Genomic DNA, 16950 nt, shown 5'->3' on the forward strand with positions numbered 1-16950 from the left:
TCCTTAGCTTTTTGTGTATTAAAACATTATATTGTGGCTTATGTTTTGAAGTTTGCCTTCTATGGCATAGGCCAAAATAATAGTAGTCTGATGCAAAAATAATAATGAGATGTACTGATTTAAAATTCAATCTTGCTCCACAATTATCAAGAATCATCAATGCATGATCAGTTTGCAAATCAAAAAATGCTAGCCATAACTTTTCATGCATAGATATTTGCCTTCTAGTGCTGTTGTTGCTTAAGTTCTGTCTTGGTTAAGGTGTGAGAATTTTGCATTTAGGACCTGCAAAATGTCTTGAGTGGATATTGAGATTTGTATAAAAGTGTGTGAGGTATAGTCAGGTTGGGTCAAAACTCACCTTATTTTACCTATTGCCATCTTTAGTGGCTGCCAAGAAAGCTGAGATGATATCAAATATACTGACAAATTAAAGGAATGAGGGATAAGTCTAAACTCCATAAACTATAATTTTGAAATATTTGATAATTTCATACAGCACTACAGGAGCAGTTTTGTGATAGTACACAGGATGAATTCGGTTTATATTATACTCTCTTTAAATATTAGATTTCTAGTTGTAGCTCAAATATAATTATTATTATTGTTATATCACATTTATCTATTGACGCATTAATAGTTGAAATGAAGAATATGGCAGCAGCCCTTTCGTTAATTCAAGCCTTTTGTAGAAATTATGAATTAGTTAAGGAGTATAATTTTTTAATTAATTAAAACATGGTCGGTTGATCTCATTCTTATCTTCCACTCCAAATCTAACACAAATCAAACAATTTTTATGTACATACTCTCTGCAAATAAATGCTATATTATATCATACTCTCTTTATATACATACTATGTTATGATAAACTACAATTTATATGATTAGATAAACTTCAATATATATGATTAGATCTAGATAGTGATAACTGTCTTTTGGTTTTAGTATCTTGATCTTGTTTTTGGTCCTAAGATATAGCAGATTTTGCATCAAGTATTGTTAGATTTCTTTAAATTTTTATGTAATTTTTTATGTAATGATTTTTCTAGGAAGAAATGGAGCGGTCTGAAATTATTAAGCGATGCGTGTCTTTTTATGAAGATATGAGATCTAACCATGAAGACTTGATGTTGTTCTTTGTGCTTACGCTGTTTGTTTACTTTAGAGATAGAACTAGTGGCCAATTATCCTTAGGAGGAAGAATGAATAGTAGAGTTAGACGTGAGGCTTTAGAGCGTATCGTTGGTGAGGGTGATAGGAATTGTATCTGGGAGTTGAGAATGAACACAAATGCCTTTGCTAATTTGTGTGAGTTGCTCCAAGTTCAAGGAGGACTTACCGAGGATGGTCATGTAAGCCTGCCGGAGCAGGTTGCGACTTTCTTAATTATCTTAGCGCATCACAAAAAAAATCGTAGTCTGCAGGTTAGATTTTGTAGGTCTGGTGAGACAGTTAGTAAGTATTTTAATAAAGTTTTGAAGGCTGTGATACGGATTCAAAGCATTTTGTTTGCCAAGGCTACACCAGTTGAAGAGGATTGTGTTGACCCCACATGGAGAAGGTTTAAGGTAGAGCTTATTCGATGTTGTGTATGTTTGGGTATTTTCTAAAGGATTCTATATCTGAGTATCATAACTTTCTATGGATGATAGGGTTGCTTGGGAGCATTAGATGGCACTTATATAGAGGTGACAGTCCCCGAGTCGGAGAAGGCAAGATACCGAACAAGAAAGGGTAAAATCTGCACCAATGTCTTAGGTGTGTGTAACCGGGAGATGGGTTTTGTCTATGTACTCAGTGGATGGGAGGGATCGGCGTCTGATTCACGGGTACTTCGAGATGCAATAACTCGTCGTAATAGTCTTAAGATACCCCACGGTAATGATCAAGTCTTTGGAGTTAAGCTTATAAAATTACCTTGAGTCCACGATAGCCAACGTCTTACCTTATTTACATTACTTGTCTATAGGTAATTACTATTTAGTTGATGCTGGTTACACAAATGGTCCGGGGTTTCTCGCACCGTATAGAGGCACTCGTTATCATGTAAGAGAGTGGGCCCAAGGAGCACGTGCACCGCGCAATTACCAAGAATATTTTAATAGGGTGCATTCTTCCGCAAGGAATATCATTGAGCGATGCTTTGGTTTGTTGAAAAAGAGGTGGTCCATCTTAAGAAGCCCTAGCTTTTACCCTCTAAAGACACAATCTCAGATAATTATTGCCTGTTGTTTGCTGCAAAATTTCATTCGAAAGAGTATGGAGATGGATCCGGAGGAGGAAGGTAGCATATTGGATGAATTTATGCCTGATGGAGACGAAGAACAGGATGGAATGATTGATGTGGTTGAAAACACGATTGAGTGGACTAACTGGCGTGACAACATAGCAACTGAGATGTATGAAGAGTGGTGTGCAAGTCGTATGGAGTAGTAAGAGTAGTGTAAAACAAACCCTGTAAGGGATTGAGTATTGTTGTAATGGCCACATTTTAATTTGTATGACTTCTTTAGACGGGAAATATAGTAATAGCTCATATTCATTTGTAATGGCAACTTCTTGTTTGTGATACTGCTTGCTGTTTTATTATCATATGTAATGGCAACTACCTGTTTTGGTATTTTTACTATTTTGTTATTTTTGGCAATGACCTGTTTTGGAATTTTTAATATTTGTGTAATTTTTTGCTGTTTCATTCGTAATGGCAACTACCTCTTTCATGTGAAGTTATTTTAATTTAGATAATTTATGCACAGTTTGGATTATGATAATTTTGGTAGGTGAATATGGAGAACAAGCGTATTTGGAGTGATGAAGAGACTAACGCTTTTGTTGGCTTCATGGAGGAGTTTGTCGTAGATGGTCAGAGGGCTGATTGTGGGCAGTTTAAACCCGGAACATTCGAAAAACTGGCTCTGAAGATGCTGGAGGCCTTCCCCGGTTGTACACTGACCGCGAAGCACTGCAAGAATAAACACAAGCGCCTGAAGGAGAAGTATCAGTACGCCGCTGACATGCTTGCTTGTAGCGGATTCGGCTGGAACCATGACAAACAATGTGTGGAGGTTGACAGCAAAGATGTCCTTGATGCATGGTTGAAGGTGAGTGTCATTCATATCTTTATTTAGTCTGAGCCACTTTGTCCTTCTTGAACAAGTCTAGTTAAATAATTCTGTAATAATTCAATTTATGATCAAGCTTTATGCTAGTATTCTTCTGATATAAAGAACTTTAGACTTGGCTTATTTTGTTAACATTGATAATACATCATTTGTGATTTCCACCATTCAGTTTGAGTGTGTTCAAACATGTGTTAGTCTGATATTGAACTTCAATATATATTTGATGGGAATATCTGTCTTTTATATTTGTAGTGTGAGTAATACAATTTCACAAACTCTAATTACAATAAAATTTGGAGTCAATGAATTGAATTAACCGAGGAATGAATTTGCGTGACAACATAGGCAGAATTATTTCACTTTTGCATAATGTACTCATATAGTAGTTAAAATTTGATGCAGTCTATGACTTGAATAAGTTTGTTGGTAATTTATTGTTTCACTATTTATTTGGACACTTGTTCACAGGCAGAATTGTCCTCACTATGATTCACTCTCCTCACTTTTTGAAAGAGTCTACTTGCATGCTTTTTTTTTGGAGTTTTTTTAATTGAATTTGGAAAGGGTAAAAAAAGATAAGAGAGAAATGGGTTCAGCCTCAAAGGCAGGGAATAGTAGCTTTGATTACTTGTATTAGGTGTTATTCATGGATGACTCTGGTGTTGGCAAGAGCAGCCTCCTTCTCTTCTTGCTTTCACACTAAGCAATGGAACATGCTCTATAATATATACAAGCCTTAGCTATTCATGTATTTCATGTCTTTTGGATATTAATTTCATAACAAATTTGTTAAATGCGGTTTATTTTTTCACAGGCACATCCGACTAAGTTCTACAGTCCTGGCAAGCCATTTCCTCTTTTTCACCGGCTGGAGGGTATATTTGGCAAGGATAGAGCCACAGGAGCAGCAGCAGTTAGTGGTTTTGATGCGGAGGAACAGGTTAACGAAGAGACAGAAGACACTGCAGTTGGATTTGATGAGTCTGATATGTCTCCATATCCAGATAACGGCGGAGGGCCAACAATGCAAGGACAAGCATCACAATCTGAAGTAGGTGCGAGTGCAGGAAGCACAAGGCGATATGGGAGGAAGAGAAAACAACTTGACGTACTGGAGAGGATGGCCGACCATATTCAGCAATCTTCAGCTGACCAAAGGAAGAATGCCCAACTGATAGCTGATGCCATTGTTGGTGTGAACGAGAAGTGGAAGGTTGGCGAGAAGCTCACACAGCTTGGGTTCGGTGATGACGAGGTGGTGAGGGCGATTTTGAAGTTTGCTGAAAGTCCTAACGTGTATGCACACTTCTGGGGCTTGTCAGATTCACAGATGATTGGCCTTGTTCGCTCTATTATATGAAGTTCACTGTTGGTTTAGGGTATTAGGTTTGGGCTAGATTATTAAATTTTTCACTGTAGGGTTTTAGGTCTTTGGGAGATGGTTATGTTTAAGATGATATAAGGTACAAACTTATATTTGGTATGCAAACTCACCTTATTTTGGAAACACCTTACTATTTTGCTCTGTTTAGAATAGGTTTAGGTTCTTTGTACAGTTTTATTGGTATTGTAGTGTGTCCTTTGTTTTGGTGGTTTGAGCAGGAATTGTTTACTAAGTACAATATTTATAGTCATGATCATGTTAATGATAATTATCTTAGTTTTTGGTCAACAACTGTCCCATTCTTATAATTTGTGGTTCTCAGTAATGCAGTTCTTCTTATTTAACATTCATATCATGTGTCTCAATTACAGGATCACAACACCAAGAACAAGCCTTTTCAATTCTTTATGGAAGAAAAAAACTTATTTCTCATTAACTCTTTAAATATTGGTTTAAGATGAGAATATCATCATCTCTGTTATTCAAGAAGAAGTAGTGGTAACATAAGATAAATAATAATTTATTTACATAGAATGATAGTTTCTTGTTAACCTTATTACATAAAAATTTATCCACTTTCAAAACATCAACAAATGCAGCACATGAGACAATATGTCACACTTGTTCTGAGTTGGTGCCTCTTTGCAAACTGTGCCACTCACTCTCACTCTCAGCCACATTGCAAGCCCCCCCCCCCCTCTTTTTTCTCATTGCACTATTAGACCCATTTTTTCTTCTTTCTTCTTGTGTTCTAACTTCTAATGCCACTCATAGTCGCACCATTCTGCCTTAGCAATTTTTCTATTTCTTTCTCCCGTTATGTTGCCGCTGCCATACAAACCACTTGTGGCTCTTCTTCTTGTGAAAGTCATTGTTAACCAGGCTATACCTTAAACATTCAGCAAAAATCATTTAGCATGTTAACAACAAATACTAACACAACACAAGAATGGATCAACTAATCGAAATAAAATGCACCAACGAATCTAATCAAAACAAATTTTCCAATTCAATATATCTTATTGCAATTTGCAAGAACGGGAAAGACCACTTCTGCCTACATCCACCCTTCAATTACTCCCAGAACCGCTAACGGAGAACAGAAAGCCCAAATGGTAAATTAATACAAAAACATAAAAACTAAAATATTAAGAAGCACAAAAAATGCAACAAAACCAACAAAGAATTACAAGCCTAATTAACAAATAATGCTAAAGTCCATGCTTTTATAATGTACATAATGTCAGTACTAGTAGCAACTTTTCAAACCATGCTTGTTAATAAACAATAAAACAACACGTGTGTTTAATAGAACCAATTATTTGATAGTAAATAGCTATCAGGAACAGTTTTGAGGATGAAGAGGAAGGAAATATGATCAAGACTGAATGCTTGTCAATTCATTTAATGAAAAATAGTGTTTGTTACAATAAGAGCAGTACATAGACTTTGTGAATTGTACTAATGCTCTGTGGATAGATAAACTGTGCCTCCAAAACAAGGGAGAAACACACTAGGTGGTAACCATTAACATAAAAACACTAGTGTATTAGAATCTGCAACTCTTGACAGCAAAAATTCAATAAACAATTGTGAAAATCAGATTGAGAAGTCAAAAAGGAAATAACAAACTTCACTAACTACTAATTCAGGCAAAATACAATTAATAAACAAACTAACTAATGTCTAATCTTTTGTATTTAAAATCAAATATTGGTGCCTCTAGCTTTTCCAATAAATTTCCATACAACAGTGAGTACTAATTTCGATAACAAAAAAGGGTCACAACAGGAACATAATTATGATAAATAGCTCTCAAATCATCTTTTTTGATTTTCTATACAGTAATCGTCAAAAATAAATTTTTAAAAATAACAATCACAGATTTACAAATCGGCAATTAACAAGCACAAGTAAGCTGAAAAAAATTTATGCTACACAAACAATGGAATCAACAATCAGCAATCACACATTCCCAAATCTTTAAAAAGGATGACACAGAATTCATAAATCTGCAAATGAGGGCAAATAGGAACTCGGATATAACAACTTCAGAAATCTTCAACATTTGAAGCACAAATCATCAATTTTAAGCAAATCAGGGCAAATGTCAATTCATCCAACGAGGGATTTAAACGTTCTCATCAACATGCCGACAAATCAGAAGGTGAGGGTTTCACAAATCAGAAAATGGGGAATCAAAAATCCCTCCTGAACTTCACAGAATTAACATGCAAATAACTTAAATTCAAAGAACATACCAGCTCCGTTGACAGAGAAACAATGGAGACTAGACGCAGAGCTCTGAGACAGTGGTGACGCAGACCCACCGGCGTGGATACACCAGCAGCGTCACAATCCGAGGGTTGCAACTGGGGCCACGAAGATGAACCAAGGAGAACTAGAGAGGCGCCGCCGTGGTTTCCACCATTGGAGGTGCTACCTGCAGCGGGTCAGGCTCCAGGAGTTCACGGCAGAGGAGAGGAGAAACGGTAGAGAAGAGGAAAAAAGGGGTTAGGGTTGGATGCTGATGAAAATGAAATTGTGTTTGGGGTTAGGGTTCTTAATTTAAATTAAGGGCATTTTAGTAATTTTAAATATTTCGTCTCCAATTTTTATTTCGTACCAAACAGGATACTGAGACATAAATTAGTCTTGTACACTTTCACACCAAACACAATAATACTTATTTCTGTCTCTGTCTCTTAGTCTCTGTCTCTCTGTCTCTGTCTTTTAGTCTCTGTCTCGCAAACAAACGCTACCTTAGGGTATCTAAAATTGGGGGTTGTCCAATCCACCAACCAAAAAGAAAAAAAAAACCTTGGATTATCAACCCAAATTACACTATATATATTTGTTATCACCAAAATATTATTATTTGTTTGCTAAACTCAACAAATGTATTTGAGAGAAAATATTTTCACCTTATATTCTTTAATCAGAAAATAAGAACAATCAACATCAACTTTATATCATAATTAAACCAGAAAAAATCACATACTTTTAAAACACATGCTCTCAAATATTTTCACCTTATATTCTTTAAGTAGAATCAAGAGAAAATATTAAATAGTGAGAGATTACACTTTACCAAATAATTGAGAGAAAAATTAAGAAAATTCATTCTCGGAATAATTCGATAAAGAGGAAGTGAATGACTAATATGATACAATTTTTTTAATTTTAATGATTTTTATGGTGTAATTAGAATCTCAAAAACCATACAAGCAGCCAATTTCAAAAACCAATTTAAAGTTTAACTTGATTTCATTTGTTTGTTTAATCATAGGTATCATACTCCTTTTGTCAATGTGACAAAAAAAAAAAACTGGATTAATAAACACGAGTACACGACAATTTTTATATAGTTGTATGGAATATTGAGTGAATTTTTAGCTAAATTAGTGGATCTAATTTTAAAAACTATATATTAACTTGGTGGATGTGTTCATTAAGTCTAATCTCCTCTGATAATTTAATAAAAAAGACATGACTTTCAAAGAGCTATCCTTCTCTCTCTCCATTTTAAACAAACAATAAAGAAAAAGGGATCAACATTGAGTTGAGTTTTATATTACTGTGATTTGTGCAAGTATATATATATTATTAACCTGCTTCCACAAGTCAAGCAACTTGTTTAAGATATGTGCATGCATTGCTTCTGAAAAAGGGACGGATGTACTGTTTTGAAATGTACAAGTTTATATGAATCCATGATTTGTTAGTGGAGACAATAATTTTGAAGATGTTGAAGTTTTCTTGACTAAGTCCATGACTACAATCATTGGATGGGATTGATCAAGTTGTTCAAATAAAGTTTAGGTTAATTGATTGAGACTCAAACCATTTGATATTAATGAAATGTCCACCATATATATGTGATTGACCATTAACAACTCCATTAATGAGAAAACCTATAGGTCATGGTTGATAAACACTTTTTTTGTTCATGACACATTATTACTTTTAGAAACTTTCGTCTAAATTGATAGAATTAATTTTAGTTAAAAAAATTAATTAATATTAACTCAAATACAATGTAAATATTAGGGTTGGCAATTTATACTCTACCCGCGGGTACCCAACCCGTTCGGGTAGGGTAGGCTACCCGACCCTCTGCGGGTAAGGTAGGGTACGGGTTTAAGGTAACAACCTCGCTTATGTAATGATTTACAATAAATGAACAACCACTAAAACTAGTTAGTTAATTTAGTAATTTAGAGCATTAGTTTTTTATTTTTTATGTTATTAATATGTATAAAATTCGAAATGATTGAATTTTATATTTACTTTAAAAAATTTTGATATTTCTGCGGATAGGGTAGGGTAGAGTTTAGAATTTTAGGGTGCAAGTAGAGTTAGAATTGAGAGATTCTCAACCTGCGGGTAGGGTTAGGGTATGGTCCAAACCTACCCTACCCTACCCATTGCCAGCCCTAGTAAATATATAGAAAAAAATATCAGTTATGTAACATTTCTCATATTTATTGTAAAAACATGTTACCCAATGAAGATCTACCATATTATTTGACTGTTTCAAGCCATGATAGGCCTTTACACACTAACAAGAATATTTAATTGATTTGTGGAACTTTCTGTTTCTAGTCATTTACTTCAAGTCTTTTTCTGTTAAAGTTTTAGTTTGTTTGATTCAATCACATCACTATTGAGGGACCAAGCAATTTGAGTTTTCCTTCCCATTTTTTCTGTTAGGATTATGTTTTTCCTTTTCTGCTTAGGAGATTCATTATGAAAAACCTGTCTTATGGGGATTTAGTACTAATTTATTTTGTTTTCTGAATTCTTTTGCATGGTTTACAATACAAGAAACCATTACATAAATAACTAATAATACGATTCTATTATTTGTATTAAGAGTTAGAATCAAATGATTCTATTAAATAACTTTTTAAATAGTATTAAAAAATGCCAATATGACAAATGTTAATGATAGTCATTGATAGTTAAATACTGCAACAAATATTAATAACTTTTATAATGGAGACCTCCCAACAAGTACAAACTTCATATTTTTCTTTATTAGAGGCTTGTGTTATTGTGTACATTACTTTATGACTAATGTTATTCATTAACAGAGCATGATTTTTTTTTTATTTGTTATCCTAAGCTTATGCCAATTACCTGTTTTTTTAGAATAAATGGTTAAATTAGTACTTAAAAGATCACTTATTTTCTAAATTGATTTTTGAAAATTTTTCAATTAAATTCATTTTTAAAAAATTTTTAGTTACGTTGATCCTTCTGTCACTTTCTTTGCTAATAGTGTCAGAATTTGCTAATGTGACACGTTAAGTGACACCCACAATACACATCTAAGAGTCCTAATTGGTTGTTAACATAATAAATTTATAAAATTTGATCAAATCAAAACCTAATGGAAAGGGATATTGAGGAATTGAAATTCTTCAATTTGGAGTTGATTTGATCTAATTTCATAAATTTACCATAATAGCCACTAATTATAACTACTAGGTGTGTGTTGTGGTATCACATAACGTACCATATCAGCAAATTCTAATCCCATTAACAACGGAAGTGATAAAAAAGCTATGTGATTAACTTAAAATTTTTAAGAACAAATTTTATTAAAAAAAAAATTTAGGTACTAATTTAAAGAAAGAATAATCTTTTTAGAGACTAATTTGATTTTTTTTTCCAACTATGCAAACTACAAACCGAAGAAACGGTTAATTAGTTACATCAAAGTATGAACTCCAAACAGTAGAAACTAGGAAGCATTTATTGAATCACTAAGAGAAAAAAAGAGGGTGGTTGTTCACAATTTCAAACATTATGTACCATTATTTATTGTCTACATCATATCAACATCACCACTTAGCACAAATCCTATGGAACATACAATTAAAATAACAAAAGAATAGTTGTAATTTAAGCAAATGTCTTATGCATCATAACCATGAAATGGTATCAATTTTATTCATTTTCTCCGTTTATTAGGGGGTTGATTGGTTGGTGGGGCTAAGGGATTGGTCATCTTATCTGCATAACTCACATGGCACCAAAAAGTGTTAGGTCCAAATTCAATTCCACATTAAAAATATTGACCACCAATGCTGACAATTGGACAAGTTCTTTCTAAGGAAGGACCTTCAAATTTCAATTGAGACTCCAAGTGGCTCAAGTAAGTGTCCCTTTCACTTGACAGCACTACACTCTTTAAAGTTGGAAGGACTAGTAAAGGTCCTTCATTATAATTTGCTGTCAGAATTAAAATAAAGGAATGAAGATTCACTGATTCATTGTTAATTATTGTGCATAAATATTGTGTCGACTCACAACTTCTGTATACTGACAGAATATTTAATTACGTAATGATATATCAATAAAAATAATTATCTTTTATATTAATAGTATAAAAAGTAAAAAAAAAACAGATATAATTATATTGTCAATGTATTAAAATTAAACTCATGTAAATACGGTTGTATATAAAGATAATAGCTAAAACTCTAGATGATTTGACGCAAATTATTTTTGATATTGGGGTAAAAATGGTATTTTTTAGAATTATGGATAATAAGGGTGTTATTCTCAAATGTGGAATTTTTTTATTTAAAATGTGGAAATCGGACCCTCTGATTTATTTGGGAATAAAAATAGGACCATCTGATTTATAAAGAACAAAAAGTCGGACCCTCCGATTTGTATTTTTTTTTTAAAAAAATCATAACAAATTAAAAAATTTTAAAAATCAAGTTACAAAGTAATCGGTAGGTCCGATTCTCGTATCAAAATAAAACACGTACACACACCAACAGAATTGAATAGCATACATTTATCTTTCATAATACAAATTTTTAGCCATAATTTAATATATTTGACTAAATTATTTAAAAATTATAAGTGTTAATATCTTAACTAACATCTTCGTGTGAGTAGTCAGAAATCTATCCCAATTCATTGTAACTAATAACTTTTCAGCAGGCCGCTTGGTGAATGTATCTGACATGAAAAATCTTAAGTTGACTTCAAAATCTTTCATTTCCAGACAATTTCATCTATTACAAGTCAAAGTAAAAATATCTTCTTTTGTTATTAAAAAAAAAGCATTTCACCTTTTAAACAATATTTCTAGATTTTGACTTGTATAGATTTCTTTGAGGACCATTCATTGGAGTCAATTGCTGACTTTTGTTTATGGTCTTAAGCTTGAAATCCAAAACCTGCACTAGTTCCAGTTTAAACTAACTCTCAACTTGGATAAAGTGATGCACTGAAAATTGATGTATTTGAACAATTCATTATCTTGAGTGAATTTTTTTTATGTAACAAAAAATGAAAAAAAGTACAAAAGAATTTGAATATAGGACACTTTGAAAGATGAAAAAATACATAAAATATGTTATTACTTCTATTTCAATCAAATCTGATTAATCTAAAGAATACAATGCCAGAAAGAAGCATAACTCAAACTTTTCCAATCATATTGATTGAATACATACAATGCACACTAATTGGAACAAAAAGGTTTAGGCATGGAGACCCTAACCTGTTTGTGAATACATACAAGCCTCTGTTAGAGAACAGGATTATTCTAAGGGCTATCTTATATCACCTCCTATGTGGATTTTGCAAACATTTTTGAGATCCCTCAAAGAAATCCAGAAGGTAATTTTCTAAATCATCAGCATTGTATTTGATGTATTTGTCATTTAGGTGACAATTATGCCTTCCAAAAAATGTCCTATAAGCTTGGATTACCTTGAGTGATATCGAAATTCGCAAATCCTCGCGAAGCTGAACATCCGGGATAAGCCAAGCTGTTTGGATCCTGTAAACATCCTCAAAGCCGAGGTAGAAGCTCCTCAGCCTCTCCCTAAGAAGAGTTTTTGAGATGGAGGTTGTCCCAGGAACATGGATCCCCTCATCCTTAAGCAAGTTGAGAATGGAACTCCAACTAGCTCTCTCATATTTCATTGCATGCTGCTGAAACTTCCAGTTGCGCTTTCGAATCCATTCGTCTCCATATATGAGCCGAAGTTCAGACCCCTTAACTTTTTCAGCCATGTAATGTAGGTTGTTCATTAAGAACAAATGCTGCAATGGAACCTCTTTATACAACAAGGACTTCTCCTCAAGGTTACTTTCCAAGACCGATGCAACCGATCGGAAGTGGAGGGTCATTGAGGAGACTCCACTCGGAGACCCTGGGCTTTTGCTATCTTCTTCTGTACCTGGACTCATATCAGGTGACAGGGAAATGGCATCCTCTTCGTCTCGATCCTTCAGAAGCAGATTAAGTGATTCACTGTAATCAGTGAGAGTCCTCAGATAATTCATGACATATCTTGTCAAAGGATGTATTCCACCACCTATGAAAGGATTTGTAGATGCATTTGCTGCGATGGCATTTTCAAATTCGATAAATGTCACCCTCACGCAATCACCAAGTCTCTTCAAGACCTCATGGCATTCAATTCTAACAGAAGAGCCAACATCATCTAAGTACAAAGAATCCAGGTCTGGCATAAGGTCTGCCAGAACCTCATACATGTCGAGAATGCGAAACAGTTTCTCAGGTTTATGAGGACCAATAGACATGGCTTCACCAAAATTCAGAAGCTGCAGTATTGAAGCCTTGGATGCATCAACAAAACAAGCAATGCTAACAGGTTCACCTTCGCCGAAAATCTGGTCGCTGAGCCACCTCTCACTTGCAAGATACACCCTAACAAAGATTTTCAAAGCCCAAATCCATCTCTTGATTTTTGAATTCAAAGTACCCCATTCCATCTTCAAGACATCTTCAATACTTAACCTTTCCATTTCAAGAATGAAGAGGCACTCATCTAAAGCATCCCTTCTGACAATTGTATAAGCATGAGAACATTCTTGGACATAATTAGAAGCAAACAATAGATTTGCAATGCACCTGAGATCCGGGATCACACCCGGATGGACTAAATCAATTATATGCTCCTCTGCAGCTCTGCTGACACTATCTCTTTGAAGTGATTCCTCAACCGATTCATCACCCAAGGAGACGATAGAGTTCTCATCAACAGGATCTTCTTCGCTCGATCGAAAAGACACATATTCAGGTTCAAAAGGTTGCCTGTTCTGGATAAGCAAGTTCCTGAACTCTTCCTCGAGGCGTGCCATAGCTGTTTGAAGAACACTATAAGCCCTCTGCAAAAGCTTATACTCTTGGTCATCTTTACTCAAATTGAAACTCTCCAACTTCTCAATCAAACGGCGAGCTTCGTTAGCCGCATTCAAATAATCAGATGCTTCTTCGGGCCCTAAATCCCAAATCATTGACTGATCTTCCTCCCATCTCATGATTTTCTCCTGAATCACATTGATCCGATCCTCAGTAGCATTCACACCACCTTCCTCCTCCTCTTCCTCTTCCTCCTCATCCTCCTCCCCTTCCTTCCCCTCCTCCATCTCACTAGGAATGCTCATGGATGACAACTTGGAGCCAAGATCAGCCAGAATCTTCTTGGCATCAGTGGTAAGGTTCTTGTTTGATCCTAATGCCTTCACAATATGTCTTGCTGCAGCTATCAAATTCTCTTCTCTTTCTAGTTCAGGAATCACAGGCTCAGATTCCTCAACAGCCATAAGGAACCAAAAGAAAAAACTCCAAACAAAAAAGGAAACAAGATTGATTGAACCCTAAATACAATACCACTTCCTTCTGTAAAATCCTTTCACCACACAGCTTCAATAGTAGTAGCTCACAATATACACCACACAGAACAACGAATTAGCAGCAGAACCTTATCAGGACCAATCAATAAAGCTCAAAAAACAAATCTTGCACATGGGTATGAAGAAAAACCTCCTTTTTCCTGCATAAACCCCAAAAAGTTACCTTTTTTAGTCAAAGAGACAGAACAAAACCTATTACTACAATAATCAAGTACTTATATACTACAACCCCAAAAATGAACCATGAACAATACAAAAGAATAACATCAGTACAATAACAAGAAGAATAAGAAGAAGAAAGCACACAGGCCTACCTGTTCTCCACAGAAGAATAAGGTTAAAACAGTTGGAGTCTTCAGCAAAGATCTGCAGAGACAATAGAAACACAAGAGAGAAGAAACTGTACGGTGCAAAGTGCAGTCTCAGTTGTGTTGTTTTGGGATTAACTGATTAAGAGAAGAAGGAAGTGAAAGAGAGAGCAAGATTTTTGGAGCTCCAAAAATCTGAATCCAAGAAAAAAAATGATGGGTGTGGCTGCAATTTCTATGACCAATCTCTCTCTCTCTTTCTTTTTGTGTCTTTCCTTATTCACTGGCTTCAACTACTTATTACAAACTTACAAACAAACCTTAAAAAATTGGAAAATTTCGTACAAGTCCTTTGTCCGCTTGTGATGACTTTTTATCTCTCACTATATTTTATATCATCTTAACATATGCTTTAATTTAATAGCTCATTTAAGATATGCTGTTCTCTAATTAAAACTTTTTAATTAAAGTTTAATCTCCGTGTGTAGAGAAAAAGAAAGAATTATGATGGCAACATGACTTTTTGAGATTTTAAAATGATATTCATTTTTAGAAGACAATTTTTCTTCATAATTTTGGCCAACCAGATTTGGTGTTTTCTTAATACATATATATATAATTCACAACTCACAAATATTCTTTTATTATAATTTATGGCGGTTTCAGATTCAAATTAAACTTTATGTGTGGATTAACTGATTCTGTGATTCTACTAAATAAATCATATTATTTTGTATCTAATAAATACATTAGTGATTTATTAATATTCTATTAAATTATTGTAACTAAGTTTGGTAAATGGTGACTAGTGCCAAAAAAAAAAAGAGAAAAAAAAAACAACAATAAGTCAATAACAAAGCAACTAAGCCCTTTTAACACTATTTTTTTTTTGTCTACGGTATTCCCAATCCGACAGGCCAAAAACTAATTTGTCGCGGATCGGAGCTCTATTTAAGAGTCTGCCGCTAGCCAATGAGTTGCTGCCAGGGATGGACATAGGGGGCGAGTGGAGGCCTCGGGCCCCAACTTTTTTAAAAAAAGATTAATAATAATAAGTTATTAAGTATGATTTAATTTTTTTAAAATTTATTTAGTATTTAGTTTAATATAAATGAAAATTTAATCTAAATTAAATATTAATGATTTCTAATATCTAAAAAGTAAGCAACAATATTAAAAAAATCTAAAAAGATATTATTACTAATATTTTTAAATTAAATAAATTTTTTCAAATCTCATAAAGTGGATTTTTTTTTCCTTTTTGTGAGCATCTTTCTTGATTCATTTGGTATTAATTCTCTATGTTTCAACTACTACAACTGAAAGATCTTTTTCAACTATGAATGTTGTGAAGAATAACTCAGAAACAAAATAAAAGAAGAATTTTTTGTTAATTGTCTTTTAATTATATTAAAAAGAAAATTGCTGAAAAATTTGACACAGATCCTATTATTCATGAATTTTATGATACGAAAAATCGACCATTTCGTTAATACGAAAAATCGACCACTTCGTTAATAGTATTTTAAAATATATTCTCTATCGGTATAAAATCGACCACTTCGTTAATACGAAAAATCGACCACTTCGTTAATAGTATTTTAAAATATATTATCTATAAAAGCGGGATTCAAACCTCTGACACTTGCTTAAACGGACGAGTGAGTTGACTACTCGACCAACTCAAGTTGGTTTCTTTCCACACTATTTAGTTTTTGACCTGAATCTTTTTCTTTATGCTGGATTTTTTTTCACACATGGTGGCTGATGTTGTGGGGAGTTTTTCTCCCTTAATTGCTGGCAACTTTTGGTAAGATTATAAGTAGGCGATTCCTTATTTTGAATTTGGATTTTTTATTATTATCAAGTACCAAAACATAAAATAAAATCCATCAACCGTGTACATTATAGTATCCCATTTCAAAAGTAATGTGCTTTAACCTTTTTTTTAATAGTTTCTTTTTATAAAGATACCAGATCTTTCTAGTTTTTGTTATTGATTAGCGGTTGTGATCAATTTGGGCGGCACAAAATTAATAATAAACAACTAGAGACAAGATAGAAGAGAAGATGCCAGGTAACGAGGTAAGTTCTTAAATTAAACTAATTATAAATTGCTATTTGCATTCTAAAATTTAATTTTAATCAACTAATATATATATTATTTCATACATTTTAAATTTAATATATTTAATATAAATAATTAATTTTGGCAATAACTAATTTAACGATCAATTTTTGATATATTCCTAAAATAGTAAGTAATGCTAGGTAGATAAAAAACAGCCAGAACTTACTTTATTTAGCATTAATTAATTATTGCAACAATTAATAAATACTAAATAAGACAAGTTATGATTATTTTTGGCTGATTTTCTTTGATTACCAAACATTTCCCATTTTTTAAAATCCAAACCTAAATGGTAAGCGATCA

General features: G+C 33.5%; 3 protein-coding genes across 3 annotated transcripts; 2 read left to right on the forward strand and 1 right to left on the reverse strand.

Annotated features, from left to right (window-relative positions):
* The first annotated feature begins 1058 nt into the window (after positions 1-1058).
* Positions 1059-2436, forward strand: LOC110270807 (protein ANTAGONIST OF LIKE HETEROCHROMATIN PROTEIN 1-like). The gene is made up of 3 exons (XM_021120242.2): positions 1059-1571; positions 1656-1881; positions 1973-2436. Exons 1-3 carry the CDS (start codon positions 1059-1061, stop codon positions 2434-2436), a joined length of 1203 nt encoding a protein of 400 aa, XP_020975901.1.
* A 353-nt stretch (positions 2437-2789) lies between these two features.
* LOC107638147 (uncharacterized) lies at positions 2790-4485 on the forward strand. Its single transcript, XM_088485094.1, has 2 exons — positions 2790-3110; positions 3940-4485. The coding sequence occupies exons 1-2, from the start codon at positions 2790-2792 to the stop codon at positions 4483-4485; spliced, it is 867 nt and encodes a 288-aa protein (XP_088341220.1).
* Positions 4486-11872: 7387 nt separating this feature from the next.
* EXO70E1 (exocyst subunit exo70 family protein E1) lies at positions 11873-14923 on the reverse strand. Its single transcript, XM_016338883.3, has 2 exons — positions 14523-14923; positions 11873-14348 (listed from the first exon to the last, which is right to left on the reverse strand). Exon 2 carries the CDS (start codon positions 14116-14118, stop codon positions 12103-12105), a length of 2016 nt encoding a protein of 671 aa, XP_016194369.1. The 5' UTR covers positions 14119-14348; positions 14523-14923; the 3' UTR covers positions 11873-12102.
* Between the last annotated feature and the right edge of the window lie 2027 nt (positions 14924-16950).

Source organism: Arachis ipaensis, chromosome B4 (genome assembly GCF_059453495.1).
Source record: "Arachis ipaensis isolate K30076 ecotype BB chromosome B4, ASM5945349v1, whole genome shotgun sequence".
In the NCBI taxonomy this organism is placed as follows: Eukaryota; Viridiplantae; Streptophyta; class Magnoliopsida; order Fabales; family Fabaceae; genus Arachis; species Arachis ipaensis.

Excerpts from the sequence above, each read along its gene's own strand:
- LOC110270807 (XM_021120242.2), top strand. The coding sequence starts at position 1,059 with ATGGAGCGGTCTGAAATTATTAAGCGATGCGTGTCTTTTTATGAAGAT. Across the intron at positions 1,572-1,655 it reads CCACATGGAGAAGGTTTAAG|GGTTGCTTGGGAGCATTAGA; the intron begins GTAGAGCTTATT and ends TATGGATGATAG. Across the intron at positions 1,882-1,972 it reads TAGTCTTAAGATACCCCACG|GTAATTACTATTTAGTTGAT; the intron begins GTAATGATCAAG and ends ACTTGTCTATAG.
- EXO70E1 (XM_016338883.3), bottom strand. The coding sequence starts at position 14,118 with ATGGCTGTTGAGGAATCTGAGCCTGTGATTCCTGAACTAGAAAGAGAA.
- LOC107638147 (XM_088485094.1), top strand. The coding sequence starts at position 2,790 with ATGGAGAACAAGCGTATTTGGAGTGATGAAGAGACTAACGCTTTTGTT. Across the intron at positions 3,111-3,939 it reads ATGCATGGTTGAAGGTGAGT|GCACATCCGACTAAGTTCTA; the intron begins GTCATTCATATC and ends ATTTTTTCACAG.